The sequence below is a fragment of the Stomoxys calcitrans genome, chromosome 3 (assembly GCF_963082655.1).
Source record: "Stomoxys calcitrans chromosome 3, idStoCalc2.1, whole genome shotgun sequence".
Classification (NCBI taxonomy): domain Eukaryota; kingdom Metazoa; phylum Arthropoda; class Insecta; order Diptera; family Muscidae; genus Stomoxys; species Stomoxys calcitrans.
The window spans coordinates 143931210-143948638 of record NC_081554.1 but is presented as its reverse complement, the minus strand read 5'-3'; the positions used below and the strand labels follow the sequence as shown (position 1 = coordinate 143948638).

The 17429-nt window shown below is 40.0% G+C and overlaps 2 protein-coding genes and 1 long non-coding RNA gene across 3 annotated transcripts; all 3 read left to right on the top strand.

Moving 5' to 3' along the window:
• Positions 1–1004: 1004 nt before the first annotated feature.
• Positions 1005–9069, top strand: LOC131996252 (uncharacterized). Its single transcript, XM_059365765.1, has 2 exons — positions 1005–1080; positions 8146–9069. The coding sequence occupies exon 2, from the start codon at positions 8147–8149 to the stop codon at positions 8984–8986; it is 840 nt and encodes a 279-aa protein (XP_059221748.1). The 5' UTR covers positions 1005–1080; position 8146; the 3' UTR covers positions 8987–9069.
• On the top strand, positions 2847–7108 carry LOC131996176 (uncharacterized). The gene is made up of 2 exons (XM_059365630.1): positions 2847–5747; positions 7028–7108. Exons 1-2 carry the CDS (start codon positions 2847–2849, stop codon positions 7106–7108), a joined length of 2982 nt encoding a protein of 993 aa, XP_059221613.1.
• Positions 9070–16053: 6984 nt separating the features above from the next.
• LOC131995545 (uncharacterized) lies at positions 16054–16472 on the top strand. Its single transcript, XR_009397499.1, has 2 exons — positions 16054–16143; positions 16207–16472. It is a non-coding gene; the product is annotated as an uncharacterized LOC131995545 (long non-coding RNA).
• The last annotated feature ends 957 nt before the right edge of the window (positions 16473–17429 follow it).

Sequence of the window (17429 nt, the reverse complement as noted above, 5' to 3'; positions counted from 1 at the left end):
TGATCGAGTAATATTCCCATTTGGGGAGCTTAACGGGAATGGGACAACCATCAATTACTTGGACCTCGTTTTAATGTCATACTAGCTGACTCGGGCCCGCTCCACTGCGCCTTCTTTAACTTTATATGGAACAAACTTTTCCTTGCAATATTTATTTTCGGAGATCTTTTAGTGAAATACCATACTAACTTGACTAAGAGTTTAACAATATAAGTGCCTTTATCTGAATCCCATATGATCTTTATTGGTCTACCAATTTTAGTTTGGATGTAAGGTGTACTTCATTCTTAAAATACTTCATTTCAGCCCAATATTCTCATGATCTCTAATTTAGTGGTGTTTTCGGGGGAGAGGTGGTCCCCCAGACACTTGGCCCTGATAAAATATCAGCATCGTGCTCTTCTTTCAAATACCATTTATTTAAACCCCATATTGCCATTGACTTAAGAGGAGTTTACAGGATGAGGCGTCCCCCAATCACATGGCCACAAAATAGGTTATTGTTAAGGTCGAACCGACCTAATATCCAATAATACTTAAGATGCCCTCTGTATCTCAAATATTGTATCTGCTACACTATGTTGAATATCTTTTTCCAATGAAAATACAAAATGGTTAGCCCTAAGTAATGCGACAAGTCCACTGACTTGCTCTGTTCGACTTCAACTACAAACGAATAAACATCTGAACTCTGAAGTGAATTACTTGCGTTTTTATTTACTACACAATTCCTCTAAAACAACAACGGTAAGCAGAACAAGGATTGGCACTATTTCCATCAGTTCAAAATATTCCTACATATTTGTGGCTAACTCCCTTGGTTTCTTCTGCCGTTCATTTCTTTTCATGTTACGAAATTGTGGTTAAATTCCGAGCCTCAATTATCCAGGTTGTTCTCCTTATAGACAAGCGGTTACATCACCCAAAGTCCTAACCATTTCCAAAGCTACAGTCCACCACTCCCAGGAAGCAATTCCCGAGTTGCACATTGGTCCTTCGAACCGGATACCGCAGGCATAAGGAGATCCAAGATTTATTTCCACCAAAGAAGACATCCCCATCAATAGAAAAATCAAACAGGTGCGTTGCATATATAAATTGTGTGTTCAAAGTTCAAAGTAAATGCGTTTGAAATACATTATATAAAACTAAAGAAAAAGTTTAAAAATTCAACAAAACAACAATCGTAAATTTGATTTCACTCAAATTGTAGTTAAGTTGTTTTTAAAGGCCAACGACGAGTTTATACTTCCATAAAACACTTTATACGGAATACATTTTTACCTTTCTGGTTAATTATCCCACTTCTCCTCATTTCGTGGTTATTTTTCTCAGTTTTGTAAAAACGAGTTCACTTGCAGCCTTAGGGCAATTGAAAGAGTTATAGAAAAACGAAAAAGTTGAAAGAAGAGGAGAAATATCCCATTAGTCAACTATTACGATAATTTCCATTCGCATGACTTAATCCACATGGGTTTAATATTCCCCCTCTAAAATATTATAAGAGTATTCTGCCCTTGTTGGTTATAATTCCGCTCACCTTTATTTAATTTCCCAACCAAACTCTCTTATAATATCCCTTTTTTATCAGCAACACTCTATTCTCTTCTCTTGCTAAAACAATTTCTCAGTGTGATCAGATTTAACCCTATCCCCACCATTACCATTTCCCCACTTCACTGTTGGACTGTTACACTCTAGAGAAACAATTCACAACAACTATTTATGCCTTTTAAGCTCCGTGCGTTTTTGTCTACTCTTTCATCTTGTTGTTCTAATCTTGTGTTGGGAAGAAGGGTAAGTCGAGCGTTGTTGTTTCCTTAGCAGTCCGCAGTACAGACATCAAGTTAAAAGGAGAAGAATTTTTTGATTCTTTCCCCGCGTTTCTCCTCGCACTCATCTGTTTAGAAAAAATCCCTCTAACACGAGGTTTTCGCATTCAGTGAAAGAAATAAGCAAAAAAGTACGACGGGTGGTCACCAAGCAGAAGAAGTGAGAATCGAAGAAAGTTTAATAGAATTCTGATGAAGAAACATTTTTGAAAAGACGTGGTTTTGAAAAACCATTATAAGAATTATCAAAAGTTAAATAATATAGAAAGGGAAGAGTTTTTGAAGAACATTATAAGAATTACCAGAGGTGAAACAATATAAGTTTTGAAAAGGAAGAAATTGATTTTTGATGTCACAACCGAGCCATAAGAAACGGGCGGACATACATTGATGGATTAAGGCTGCTCCAGCGGGGACAAGGGTAGCGTTGGGCAAGGAAAAACGCCAACACCTCCATCGGAAGAATCGGCCATAGGCAATCAGGAACCTTGAATAAGCTTGGTAAATGGATATTTAGTCTATAATTTTTTATTCTATGCTGTTCTTATATTACGTTTATGCAAATACCAGAATACCTATTCGTTATATAGATATTTGTTAAGACCAATGTATTGTATAGAAGGGCAAGGCGAAGAGTTATTCCAAGTAATTCAAATTAAAGTGCACTTGTTTGTCGATAGATCAAATTCCTTCCAGCACTTTCAGAGGCAATCGAGGCCATCTACTGCCATAAGAATAAATTTGAATCCAAGTGTAATTTTTTAAGGAAGAAGAGGCACAAAATTTTCTAGGCATATAGTACAGATACGCGGAACTATTATTTGTGCCTGGGGATATTTGATGGTGTCCCTGGTCTAGTACATCTGCTACAAAATCAATTCTTTTAGTTAGATTGCCATTCCTCACTTGATCTGTCCACCCTATGTGCTTATTTGGTTAGCTGTCACAGACTATTCGTTTCCCAACCCAGATTGGATTTTTCTTGTTTCTTGATTTCCTTTTGAGATCTTCAATATGACCGCACTTTCCAGCTTTATTCAAATATCCGACGCTCTCATTGAATTCAATGCGGAGATATGCGGAGAATCCCTAGCGAACTCCTCCGTACACTCACTTGAGGTTCATAAGGAGGAACTTAGAGCGATTTGGAGTCGCGTTAAACCTTGTTATGAAGCCAGTCTTAAGGAATTACTGGACTCTCCGGACGATAACACTAGGCTTGATGTTGAGACATTAAAGTCTAGATATCAGTCCACATATCAGACCTACGTCAACAGCATAGCAAGGATAAGCGAATATATCGAGTCTAAAAGAGCTCCTCCTGCCCCGAGTTCGAGTCATGTTTCCCCTGGGGCATCATACATGCCAAGTGTCCATCTTCCTCCTTGTGACACGGATCCATTCGGTGGAGACTATTTATCTTGGCCAACATTTCGTGATCTATTCACAGCCATCTATATCAATAACCCCCGATTGTCCCCAGTTGAGAAACTTTTTCACTTAAATTCTAAGACACGGGGAGAGGCCAAGGAGGTAGTAAGGAAGGCTCCTCTTACGAATGAGGGTTTTGAAGTTGCTTGGAAGGCACTTCAACATCGATTTGAAAATAAAAGGCTCTTGATAAACAGTCAGCTCAGATCTCTTTTTAATATTCCAAAGAGCAATGATGAATCGGGGTCTTCGATAAAGGACATTCAAAGCACCATTAATGGCGCTATTTCGGCCCTCAGTCTTTATAAAGTTGAGATTTCAAGCTGGGACCCAATTTTCGTTTATTTGTGCTGCACCCGATTATCGGAGACCACGTTGTCCATTTGGGAACAATCGCTTACCAATAAGACTGAGAGTCCAACATGGAAGGAAATGGATGCCTTCCTCACTAATCGCTTCCAGACTCTTGAAACTGTGGGCGATTTCAACCAGCCTTCAGGTTTGAATTCCGGCCATTCTCAGACGTCTGAGAAGTCCAAGGCGGTACCGAAACTACCGAATCTTAGGCGTGTCAATTCCTACCAAAATAGTTTGGCTTCTCCACACTGTAAACTATGCCCGGAACAGGTCCACACAATTCGATTATGTCCTAAATTTTTAAATTTAGGTTACCAGGACAAGGTTTCACACATCAGGAAGTACAATTTATGCCTTAACTGTTTTGGAAAGGGTCATAATGTGAAGGCTTGCAAGAGTGCATTCAATTGTTTAAAGTGCCAGAAAAGGCACAACACATTGCTCCATCGGAATGAGGCCAACCCTCCTCCAACTGGGGATTCGGGGGCTCAGTCTGGATCTTCAAGCACCCAGTCGGTTAGCACGGATGGTGCTGAGGTTTCACAACCGACATCCGTACAGGTTCCTCCCGATACAATTCACTCTTGTACGGCAACTACTTCCAAGATGGTTCTGCTTGGAACTGCCATGGTGGACATTGTTCACCACGGAGAGCATTTTAGGGCACGGGCGCTTTTCGATTCCGGGTCGGAAGCTTCATTTATTTCCGAACATTTGTTCAATCTCCTTAAGTTGCCATGTAGTCCCACTTCTGCACAGATTTCTGGGTTAAACGGGGCAGTATCGGCCAAATCTCAGAAGATATGTTCGTTTGTCATTTCATCTCCCATTGATGATCAGGTTTCCTTGAGAATGACGGCGATAGTTCTTCCCACTTTGACTTCATGCCTGCCCACCTTTACGGCGTCCCGTGACATGTTTCGAAATCTCCCTGACATTTGTTTAGCAGATCCTGAGTTCTATCGAACGAATTATGTAGATCTTTTAATCGGATCGGACTTGCTTCCACTGGTTATGTTGGGGGGCATTCGGACGAATGTGTGTCATTCACTCATGGCCCAGGAGACCATTTTCGGGTGGATCCTAACGGGCCCTGTCCAGCCACAGTCGTTATCATCATTTCGTACTGGCGTTTCCTATTCCGACGAGATGTCATTGGAGAGTCGAATCACCAAATTTTGGGAGATGGAAGATCTTCCTCGACGGAAGTCAATGTCCGACGGCGATAGATTTTGCGAAGAGAATTATAAATTGACCACAAGGCGAGATCCAAACGGTCGGTATATAGTTACTCTTCCCTTTAAAGCTGAATTTCCTACCACAGTTCAGCTGGGTCAGTCCAAGAGTATTGCAACAGCCCAGTTCATACGAAATGAATCCCGTCTCATGAGGACTCCAAGCTTTAAGGAGCAATATGATAGTGTTCTTTTGGAATATCTCCACTTAAATCATATGCGTCCTATTACCTCTTCGAATTTCGAGAAATTTTCCTGTCACTACTATTTGCCACACCACGCTGTGGTTCGACCTCATAGCGTTACGACCAAGGTCCGTGTGGTCTTTAACGCTTCGAACCCAACTTCCAACGGGGTTAGTCTGAACGACGTCCTTTACTGTGGCCCACCTTTACAGAGTGATTTGACTCTCCTCCTTCTCCAATGGCGTTTTTATCGTGTGGTATTCAATAGTGACATCGAGAAAATGTATCGACAGATCCTTGTCGATGAAAAGCATACACCGTTCCAAAGGGTATTGCATCGAAAGTCTCCGCAGGATGATATTCATGAGTACGAGCTTAAGACCGTGACATTCGGCTTAAATTGTGCTCCCTATCTGGCAATCCGCACCCTTCAGCAGTTGGCTGAGGACGTGAAAGCCATTTATCCCATAGCCAGTCGAATTCTTAATTCCCAGATGTACGTCGACGACGTCTTGGGAGGGAGTTACGATGTTGAATCAGCAGTGAGGGCTAAGGCTCAACTGATTAGGGCTCTAGAGTCGGCGGGTTTTATTTTACGCAAATGGACTTCTAATTCCAAGGATTTCATTGAGACCCTTCCGAAAGAGCACCTTCTTGACGGTGAAGTTCTTAACTTTGACGACCATAGCTCTACGAAGACGCTGGGGGTCAGATGGAACGCCAAGAAGGACGTGTTCTATTTTGAACTGCCCAAGCTGCCACTTCTTCCACATCCTTCCAAACGGCAGGTCCTTTCCGAGATATCCAGACTATTTGACCCAGCGGGTTGGTTATGTCCGTTCATAATGCTCGCGAAGTTATTAATGCGCAATATATGGATTTCGAGAATTGGTTGGGATGATCGACTGCCTGTACACCTCGAGCGAACATGGCTCGATTTTGTTGATAACTATGAATTCATTAAGGATATTGAAGTCCATCGATGGCTTCATTATTTTCCTGGTTGCAACGTGCATTTGCACGGATTCTGTGACGCATCTGAGCAGGCTTACGCTGCTGTTATTTATATCCGAGTGGAGACTCCAGACGGTACTGTAAGAACGAAGCTTTTGACTGCAAAGTCAAGAGTTGCTCCAATTAAGACGCTCTCCATTCCGAGATTAGAACTGTGCGGTGCTGTGCTTCTTGCCGAGACTCTCGAGTCTTTGATCCGTGAGCTCCCTATTGACGACTTTAAAATATTCTGTTGGACTGACTCCATGATAGTGCTTGCATGGTTAAGAAAACCTGCTTTCCATTGGAAGACATTCGTTGCAAACAGAGTGTCAAGAATTTCCGAGATCGTACCAGTTGAAAACTGGTCCCACGTAGATTCGAAATCTAATCCAGCGGATATTGCATCGCGTGGCCAATATCCTAAAGATCTTGTTGGTAATGGTTTGTGGTGGTTAGGTCCTTCCTGGCTTCAGAATCCCGCCAGTATTTGGCCAATTACGGCTCCAGTCGGAGTCGAGGAGAATCTGTTAGAGGCTAAAACCATTTCATGCAATTTCTCCTACTTTGAAAAATTTTCGGATTTATTAGATCGGTTTTCCTCATTAGGAAGTGCTCTAAGGGTAATGACATATGTTTATCGCTTTGTGATCAGAACTCGACGCCTCCCGAACGTAGCGTTTAATTCACAACGACTTACATCGGCGGAGATGACATATACACGTAATCAGCTTGTCGTAGTCACCCAGAAATCGGCTTATCCCAATGAATATCGAAATCTGTCCACTAAGGTGATGATCCCATCTTCAAGTTCAATTTCGAATCTAAATCCATTCTTGGATGCTAATGGAGTACTAAGGGTATGCGGTCGTATTTCCAATTCCAATGGCCTTACTTATGACGAACGGTATCCGATCATTCTTCCGTATGATTGTCATTTCTCTCGGCTTCTTATTCGTTTTATTCATCAAATTTCGCTGCATGGTGGCAATAGTTTAATGTTACGCCTACTACGAATGCAATTTTGGATACCCAAGGCGAAAAATCTCATAAAGAACGTAATCCATCAATGTAAAATCTGTGTTATATCCAAACACAAATTACAAAAGCAACTAATGGGCACCCTACCTCCAGTTAGGTCCAGCTTTTCAAAAGCTTTCACGAATACGGGTCTCGATTTTGCGGGACCATTTGAATTAAAAACATATACGGCCAGGAATTGTGCCTTTACAAAAGGATACGTTTGTATTTTCATATGTTTTTGCACTCGGGCAATTCATTTGGAGGTTACAAGTTCGCTTTCCACTCCAGCGTTCCTCGCCGCCTTTCATCGGTTTATCTCGCGAAGGGGATGTCCCATTAATATGTATTCGGACAATGGAAAAACATTTGTAGGTGCTTCTCGGGAACTAGCCATGGATTTTTTGAAGACCTCGCGAGACCACATTCTGTCTCAGTTTTCGTTCCAGAATATTAAATGGCATTTCATTCCGCCAGGAGCTCCTCATATGGGGGGTCTATGGGAAGCTGGCGTGAAAAGCTTTAAAGCTCATTTCCTAAAAATAGCTGGCAACCATAGATTCACGTTTGAGGAGTTCTCCACTATTCTCTCCAGGATTGAGGCTTGCCTAAATTCCAGGCCAATCTCGCCCATGTCGGAAAATCAAGATGATCTTATAGCTCTCACTCCTGGCCATTTTTTAGTAGGTGGACCAATCCTTTCTATTGCGGAACCGGCAGAGATCGAGTCGAATCTCTCAATTTTGAATCGTTGGCGAAGGGTCAAAGCACTTTCGCAACAGTTTAGTATTCGTTGGAAGCACGAATACTTAAAGGAACTCCACAAGAGGGTGAAGTGGCAAAGGCCACAGAAAAACATCGAAATCGGAGCCATGGTGGTGATAAAGGATGAATGTTTGCCACCCACTGAATGGAGACTAGGTAGGGTCATCAAATTACATTATGGCAAAGATAAACTCGTTCGTGTGGCCGATATTAACACAAGTAGGGGCGTTGTCACACGTCCTATAGTTAAGCTTGTGCTTCTTCCTCCTTGCTAAAAATCCAGTCGAGTAAATATATATATTCCTCTTACAACGCCACTTTTTTCAGAATGGCACCTATTCATCAACGTCTTAGCAAGAACCAATTACGAATCTCATCAAAAAAGTTCATATGCAAAGTTTGCAAGGGACGGCATGCTCTAAAGGATTGTAAAGATTTTCACCGTTTGGCTGTTGATGAAAGGATAAGAGCGGTTATGATCCATGGCTACTGCACTAACTGCTTAGCCCATCTTCATTCAGCTGGATCGTGCTTTACGAAATCTGGTTGCAAACGCTGTGGAGGCAACCATCATACCCTTTTACACATTCCAGATGACCATAAACCAGGAAAAGTAAACGTCAAGCATCCGAAACTGAAGAAGAGCTCATCCATTTCCTCTCTTAATAAATCGGTTACCTTATCATCAATCACATCCCAACATCACTTTCACCTTTTCCCCACTGCGGTTCTATTGGTTCAGCATGGAATGAAGCAGCACCATGTAAGAGCAGTTATAGATACATGCTCATCCTTTAGCAAAATATCAAGCAAACTTGTAAACGAATTGGACCTGTCAATAGCTAGACTGGGTGATGAGTCGATATGCTCAGTTACTTTACAATCTCGCCAGCCCTCCCAGCCAACAATACAAGCGACAATGAAGGTCAACAACAAAATTTCCATGAACACTCCGACAAAATCGATTGACTCCATCATTGCTACCAGATTTTCCAACCTAAATCTCGCCGATCCTCAATTTTTTAAATCCAGATCTATAGCCATGGTTTTAGGTGCAGATCTCTATTCGAAACTTATTCTAAATGGATTAATTCCAAGCAATAATGGCCTTCCGGTTGCCATGAATACCATCTTCGGATGGGTTCTTGCTGGGTCGTGCGCCATTTAATTAAAAATTACGAACTAAACAATTTTCAGAATTAAAACGCATTGAACTTTGAAATTTCTTTATATATGCAAACACCCTTTATATATCCTACCATGACAGGATTGAATATTTTTGTTTTAAATTAGCATAAGTTTTTTTTTTTTTTTTTTTTTACCTGCTTTATATTGCATTCCTGCAACACGGGCCGGTAATGTTAAGGTCGAACCGACCTAATATCCAATAATACTTAAGATGCCCTCTGTATCTCAAATATTGTATCTGCTACACTATGTTGAATATCTTTTTCCAATGAAAATACAAAATGGTTAGCCCTAAGTAATGCGACAAGTCCACTGACTTGCTCTGTTCGACTTCAACTACAAACGAATAAACATCTGAACTCTGAAGTGAATTACTTGCGTTTTTATTTACTACACAATTCCTCTAAAACAACAACGGTAAGCAGAACAAGGATTGGCACTATTTCCATCAGTTCAAAATATTCCTACATATTTGTGGCTAACTCCCTTGGTTTCTTCTGCCGTTCATTTCTTTTCATGTTACGAAATTGTGGTTAAATTCCGAGCCTCAATTATCCAGGTTGTTCTCCTTATAGACAAGCGGTTACATCACCCAAAGTCCTAACCATTTCCAAAGCTACAGTCCACCACTCCCAGGAAGCAATTCCCGAGTTGCACAGTTATCAAATTCGTTTTCTAATCTCAAATACCTTTCATTTGAGCCACATATTGGCATTGTCGAAAATTTTTTTCCCTTTGGGGGTGCTTAGGAAAGGGGTGATGCCCTAAATACTTGATCCTTCATTTGGGTATCAAATTCGTGTTCTACTCCCAAATACCTTTATTTGAGCCCCATATTGCGATGGCCAGTAAAAAATTGCTCTTTATGGGGTATTTTGGGAAAGGGGTAGACCCCCAGAAAATTGGTCCCGAAAATGGGTATCAATTCTTGCTCTACCTTCCAATACCTTTCATTCAAGCTCAACATTGACATGATCGGTAAATATGCCCGATTAAGGGGTGTTTTGGGGATTGGGGTGGTCCGCCAAACACTAAGCCCGTAAAATATATCACCAACGTGCTCTATTCTCATATATCTATATATCATTTATTTGAACCCCATAATGCCATTGCCCTCAAAATTGGATAACAAATTCGTTTTATAGTCGCATTTAAACTCCTTATTGCAAAAGTCAGCAAATATGTCCGGTTTGGAGTATTGGCCCTAAAAACTATGAATATTTAGTTCCACTCTCTTTAGGACCCAAATTGTCTTGGTGAGCAAATACGTCCTATTTTGGGTTTGTTATGGTGGTGGGACGTCCCCTAGACAGTTGGCCCCTAATGTTGATATCAAATACGTAGTCTACTCCCACATACCTTAAATTTGAGCCCCATATTTCCATAGTCGGCAAACATGACCGGCTTGGGGGTGTTTTGGGGGATGGGCGGCCACTCAGTGAGTTGGCCTTGGAAATAAATATCGGATACGTGTTCCACCTTAAAAACCCTCTTATTTGAGCCTCATATTGCAATGGTCAGAAGATACTTACTATTTGGGTGGTGTTGTGGGGCTGGCGTGGCTCTATAGACTTTTCCCGAATATTAATATCAAAGTCGTGCTTTTGGCCCTATAGACTTTTCCCGAATATTAATATCAAAGTCGTGCTATGGTCGGATGTTTTTGGTGAGATGCGGCCCCTCAAACACTTGGTCCCATATTTGGATATCAGATTCAAATTCTACAAATACCTTTTATTTAAGCCCCATATTCCCATGGTCAGTAAATTAGACCAGTTTGGGGGTGTTTTGGGGAAGGGCTGGACCCCCAGAAACGTGGTCCCACATTAGGATATCAGATTTGTAATCTACTTGCAAATACATTTCATTTGAGTCCCATATTGCCATGGTTGGTAAAAATGTCCGATTTATGTGTGTTTTGGGGCTTGGGGTGGTCCCCCTAGAACTTGGTCCGATAATTGGATATCAGATACGTTTTCCTATCCTAAATACCTTTCATTTGAGTCCCATATTGTCGCGATTGGCCTAAATATATGTTTGGTAGGTTTTAGGGTGGGATAGCCCCACTTGCTACAACATCCGAAATTTGTATACCAAATTTTTACTTTTAGGGTACTATGTGGGAGCACACGAAATTGTGCTTAAATCGCAATACCCATCTCCGAGATCTGGCGTTTCTGAAAATTAGGGTAAGGGGGAGGGTCCGCCCCCCTATCAGATATCAAAATATTCACCACGGGGTCATTATGCACCATCTGTGAAAATTTCAAGAAAATCGGTTCAGCCGTTTCTGAGTCTATAAGGAACACACAAACATACAATCCAACAAACAAACAAATAAACAAACAAACATAAATTGATTTTTATACCCTCCACCATAAGATGGGGGGTATACTAATTTCGTCATTCTGTTTGTAACTACTCGAAATATTCGTCTGAGACCCCATAAAGTATATATATTCTTGATCGTCGTGACATTTTATGTCGATCTAGCCATGTCCGTCCGTCTGTCCGTCCGTCCGTCCGTCCGTCCGTCCGTCCGCCCGTCCGTCCGTCCGTCCGTCCGTCCGTCCGTCCGTCCGTCCGTCCGTCCGTCCGTCCGTCCGTCCGTCCGTCCGTCCGTCCGTCTGTCTGTCGAAAGCACGCTAACTTCCGAAGGAGTAAAGCTAGCCGCTTGAAATTTTGCACAAATACTTCTTACTAGTGTAGGTCGGTTGGTATTGTAAATGGGCCATATCGGTCCATGTTTTGATATAGCTGCCATATAAACCGATCTTGGGTCTTGACTTCTTGATCCTCTAGAGTGCGCAATTCTTATCCGATTGAAATGAAATTTTGCACGACGTGTTTTGTTATGATATCCAACAACTGCGTCAAGTATAGTTCAAATCGGTTCATAACCTGATATAGCTGCCATATAAACCGATCTTGGGTCTTGACTTCTTGAGCCTCTAGCGTGCGCAATTCTTATCCGATCAGAATGAAATTTTGCACGACGTGTTTTGTTATTATATCCACCAATTGTGCCAAGTATGGTTCAAATCGGTTTATAACCTGATATAGCTGCCATATAAACCGATCTTGGGTCTTGACTTCTTGAGCCTCTAGAGTGCGCAATTCTTATCCGATTGGAATGAAATTTTGCAAGACGTATTTTGTTATGATATCCAACAACTGCGCCAAGTATAGTTCAAATCGGTCAATAACCTGATATAGCTGCCATATAAACCGATCTTGGGTCTTGACTTCTTGAGCCTCTAGCGTGCGCAATTCTTATCCGATCAGAATGAAATTTTGCACGAAGTATTTTGTTATGATACCCAACAACTGTGCCAAGTATGGTTCAAATCGGTTCATAACCTGATATAGCTGCCATATAAACCGATCTTGGGTCTTGACTTCTTGAGCCTCTAGAGGGCACAATTCTTATCCGATTTGAATGAATTTTTGCACGAAGTATTTTGTTATGATATCCAACAACTGTGCCAAGTATGGTTGAAATCGGTCCATAACCTGATATAGCTGTCATAGAAACCGATCTTGGGTCTTGACTTCTTGAGCCTCTAGAGTGCGCAATTCTTATCCGATTGAAATGAAATTTTGCACGACGTGTTTTGTTATGATATCCAACAACTGCGTCAAGTATAGTTCAAATCGGTTCATAACCTGATATAGCTGCCATATAAACCGATCTTGGGTCTTGACTTCTTGAGCCTCTAGCGTGCGCAATTCTTATCCGATCAGAATGAAATTTTGCACGACGTCTTTTGTTATTATATCCACCAATTGTGCCAAGTATGGTTCAAATCGGTTTATAACCTGATATAGCTGCCATATAAACCGATCTTGGGTCTTGACTTCTTGAGCCTCTAGAGTGCGCAATTCTTATCCGATTGGAATGAAATTTTGCAAGACGTATTTTGTTATGATATCCAACAACTGCGCCAAGTATAGTTCAAATCGGTCAATAACCTGATATAGCTGCCATATAAACCGATCTTGGGTCTTGACTTCTTGAGCCTCTAGCGTGCGCAATTCTTATCCGATCAGAATGAATTTTTGCACGAAGTATTTTGTTATGATATCCAACAACTGTGCCAAGTATGGTTGAAATCGGTCCATAACCTGATATAGCTGTCATATAAACAGATCTGGGGATTTGACTTCTTGAGCTTTTAGAGGGCGCAATTCCTATCCGATTTGGCTGAAATTTTGCATGACGTATTTTATTTTTACTTTCAACAACTGTGTCAAATAAAGTACAAGTCGGTTCATAACCTGATATGGCTGCCATATAAACCGATCTGGGATCTTGACTTCTTGACCCTTAGAGGTCGCAATTATTATCCGATATGCCTGAAATTTTGTACGACGGATCCTCTCATGACCATCAACAAACGTGTTTATTATGGTCTGAATCGGTCTATAGCCCGATACAGATCCCATATAAATTGTTCTCTCTATTTTACTTCGTGAGCCCCAATGGGCGCAATTCTTATACGAATTGGCCGAAATTTTACACAGGTCTCCATCATATAATTTAATTGTGGTCCGAACCGGACCATATCTTGATATCGTTTTAATAGTAGAGCAACTCTTTTCTTATATCCTTTTTTGCCTAAGAAGAGATGCCGGGAAAAGAACTCGACAAATGCGATCCACGGTGGAGGGTATATAAGATTCGGCCCGGCCGAACTTAGCACGCTTTTACTTGTTATATATAAGATTTATAGTCTACTCCCGAATACCTTTCATTTGAGTCCTATATTGATATATACGTCCAATATGTCTATTTGGGGCAGTTTTTGGAATTGGGCGAGCCCTTTAATAGTTGAACCCATGTTTTTATACCACATTCGCTTTCTACTCTCCAATGCCTTTCATTGCATACCCATATTGTCCCTATCGGTCCACTTTTGATTTTGCATGGCTTTTTTGTGGTAAAGGGGCAGGGTCCGCCCACATACAATATCAACAAATTACATAGCCCATTGCTCCTTTCGGACCATATTCGTAATCTACTTCCGAAGACCTTTCATTCGAGCCCCCTATTGTCATTATCGTCCAATATACCTATTTTGGGGGTTTTGGGTCGGAGCGGCCCCATTATTACTTGGACCCAATTTTGAATATGGAAATCGTACTCTACTCTTGAATACCTTTCATTTAAGTCCCATATTGTCCCAATCGGTCCACTTTTAGTTTTGGCTGGTGCTTTTTGGGTAAGGGGAGGGTCCGCCCCCAATGTGATATCAAAAAATTATATAGCCTATTGCTCCTTCCGGACCACTCCCCTTAATCTGTGATAGTTTCAAAGAAATCGGTTTAGCCGTCTTTGAGTCTATACACAACAAACAAATTTACAAACCCAAAAACAAACAAACAAACACAAATTCATTTATATATTGTAGATATAGATGAAACTATTGCGACCAAATTCAGTGGGCTTATTAGAAGTCATAAAATTAAACATTGAGTAAAGTTTGTGCGGCTCCATAACATTTCCGCATCTTTATTGGATGACTCCAAGTAAAATCACCTACTCCTACTTTAAAACCCTAACGGCCGACTTCACAGCCCAATACCAAACCTAAAGTACTTGAATATAGTTTTCATTCATATCTCCGACCATCATGTTGCAAACCATTTTGAAACTCTTCATTCATTCCTCATAAATTATGCTTCTCTTGTGTTGTTTTATGTCTTTATTCCACATTCAATTAACGTGATAATTACCAACTGGGTTTCCGCTAAGAATTATCATGCACTCCTTTATGATTTCCTCCATCAATATCTATTCCACTTCAAATATTTATACATAATTTTTTTTTTTTTGGTTTCAGCTAACATTGCTTGCTTTTCTCACGACTTCATCTGGCCACAATAATCACCATAAAAATAATTAATTAATTTTAATCACATATAATAAAAAGAAAAATATGATGATGTGATATTCTAAAATAATCACATAAAGGCAATAAACCACAAGAGTGGAGGAGCAGATGAATGGCATCGGAATCAAAAGACCAAGCACACACTGAGCGATGTGCTGGAGAGCGTAAGCATCATTAGAAAAATATCTCTAAAGACACTATAAGGATAGCATTATCCTTATAAGCACATCATCATCCGACGAGAAATCACACACTATCCCAAGCAACACATACAAAGAGGCAACGCAGCACATTCATGTGGACTTCCAACTACTATGCCAGCGCCCAGATTGAACATGGTCATAGTATGAGGGATATGTGGGAGAATACGAGTTTTTGAATGGAAGGATAATAAAGTTACGTCTCCTTCGTACATCCACACAGACTCATTCATACAACCCCTTGTAGGAGTATGCTTGAAGTCAAACTACAAATAGTTTTGCTAATAGCACAGCAGCATTATGTATGGTGGTCGCGTAACTTTCGGGTCATTAGATGTCATTGTTTTTTCAGCCATGGCAGTGGATTTTCGCCCTATGATTAAATTAATTTACACAATCCCACAGACAGACATACGAAAGACACAAAGAATCAGAATAGTTTCTAGATGATATGTCACAGCAAGACATCACACATATTGTCATTTAAAAAAATATTTCATCACAACAATTATGGCAAAATGTAAAGCCATAATGAAATAATTCGCAAAAAAAAAAGACCACAGAATAATGTTGTAATGTCATCCATGGAATGTTGAGAGTCCGGCGGACATTATTCACTTGATTAAATTGTTGAGAATCTTTTGTAAAACTTGATATATTTTATTTGATTATTTTTCATTATTTCTGAGGGCAAAAAACAGTGCTGAAAGCACATTTATCCTAAGGCTTAGTGTGCTGTTGAAAACAGAAATTTTTTGTGATTTTAAATAACTATAATTATTGAATTTTTGTGCAGGAAGAAATAACGGAGAGTAATTTTTAAAGAAATTGTATACTTTATCCTGTGCTGTTTACAGAAAGTTTTTATTACTTGTTTACTCAGTTACTATTTTTTATCAGATTAAAATTGAATGGAATATAACTTGTCTGGATCAAAAAATTGTTGGTATCGGAAAAAGGCCCTTTTATCCCAAATATACTCTTGTACCTGTACGTTGAAGACTTTTTAATTTTTGGCTGATCATATGAATATTCTTTCACAGGTAAGTTATGTGTTTTATCAAATAAATATCAAGATTTATAAAATTTTGAACATATTTTTTTAGACCTTTTCACCATTGCTTATGCTTCCTATGAATACATCATGTCATCATTGATATAAGAAAAGGGTGGAATTTGCAAGCTCAGTTGATTATAGAGCAACCAAAACAAAGATTTAGAATTATGAAAATTGGGAATGCAGCAGGAAATATCTTTGTTAATACATCAAAAGCATCGGAAATAGTGGGCAGATTAGTTGTATGTTAATATTTTAAGCAATTATCGATACGAATGTGTGCAATGAGTAAAAATTGAGAAATTTAAAGTCAAAGTTGACTTTTTATTTTTTTTTTTTTATACAAAAGGCTTCTTTTGTTTTGATTTTTTCATAGTATAAACCATTAAAATAAAGTTAATACGTTGGTAAATAAGCAAATTAACCAAAAATAATGAAAACAAGTAAAAGCGTGTTAACTTCGGCCGGGCCGAATCTTATATACCCTCCACCATGGATCGCATTTGTCGAGTTCTTTTCCCGGCATCTCTTCTTGGGCAAACAAGGATATAAGAAAAGATTTGCTCTGCTATGAGAGCGATATCAACATAGGGTCCGGTTTGGACCACTATTAAATTATATCTTGGAGACTTGTGTAAAATGTCAGCCAATTTGAATAAGAATTGCGCCTTTTGGGGGCTCATGAAGTTAAATAGAGAGATCGATTTATATGGGAGCTGTATCGGGCTTTAGACCGATTCAGACCATAATAAACACGTATGTTGATGGTCATGAGAGGATCCGTCGTACAAAATTTCAGGCAAATTGGTTAATAATTGCGACCTCTAGAGGCTCAAGAAGTCAAGATGCCAGATCGGTTTATATGGCAGCTACAATATATCAGGTTATGAACCGATTTAAACCTTATTTGACACAGTTGTTGAAAGAAAAAATAAAAAACGTCATGCAAAATTTCAGCCAAATCAGATAGGAATTTCACCCCCAAGAAGCTCAAGAAGTCAAGACCCAAGATCGGTTTATATGGCAGCCATATGAGGTTATAGACCGATTTGAATCATACTTAGCACAGTTGTTGGATATCATTACAAAACACGCCGTGCAAAATTTCATCCCAATCGGATAAGAATTGCGCACTCTTGAAGCTCAAGAAGTCAAGACCCAAGATCGGTTTATATGGCAGCTATATCAGGTTATGGACCGATTTGAACCATACTTGGCACAGTTGTTGGATATCATAACAAAACACCTCGTGCAAAATTGCATTCCAATTGA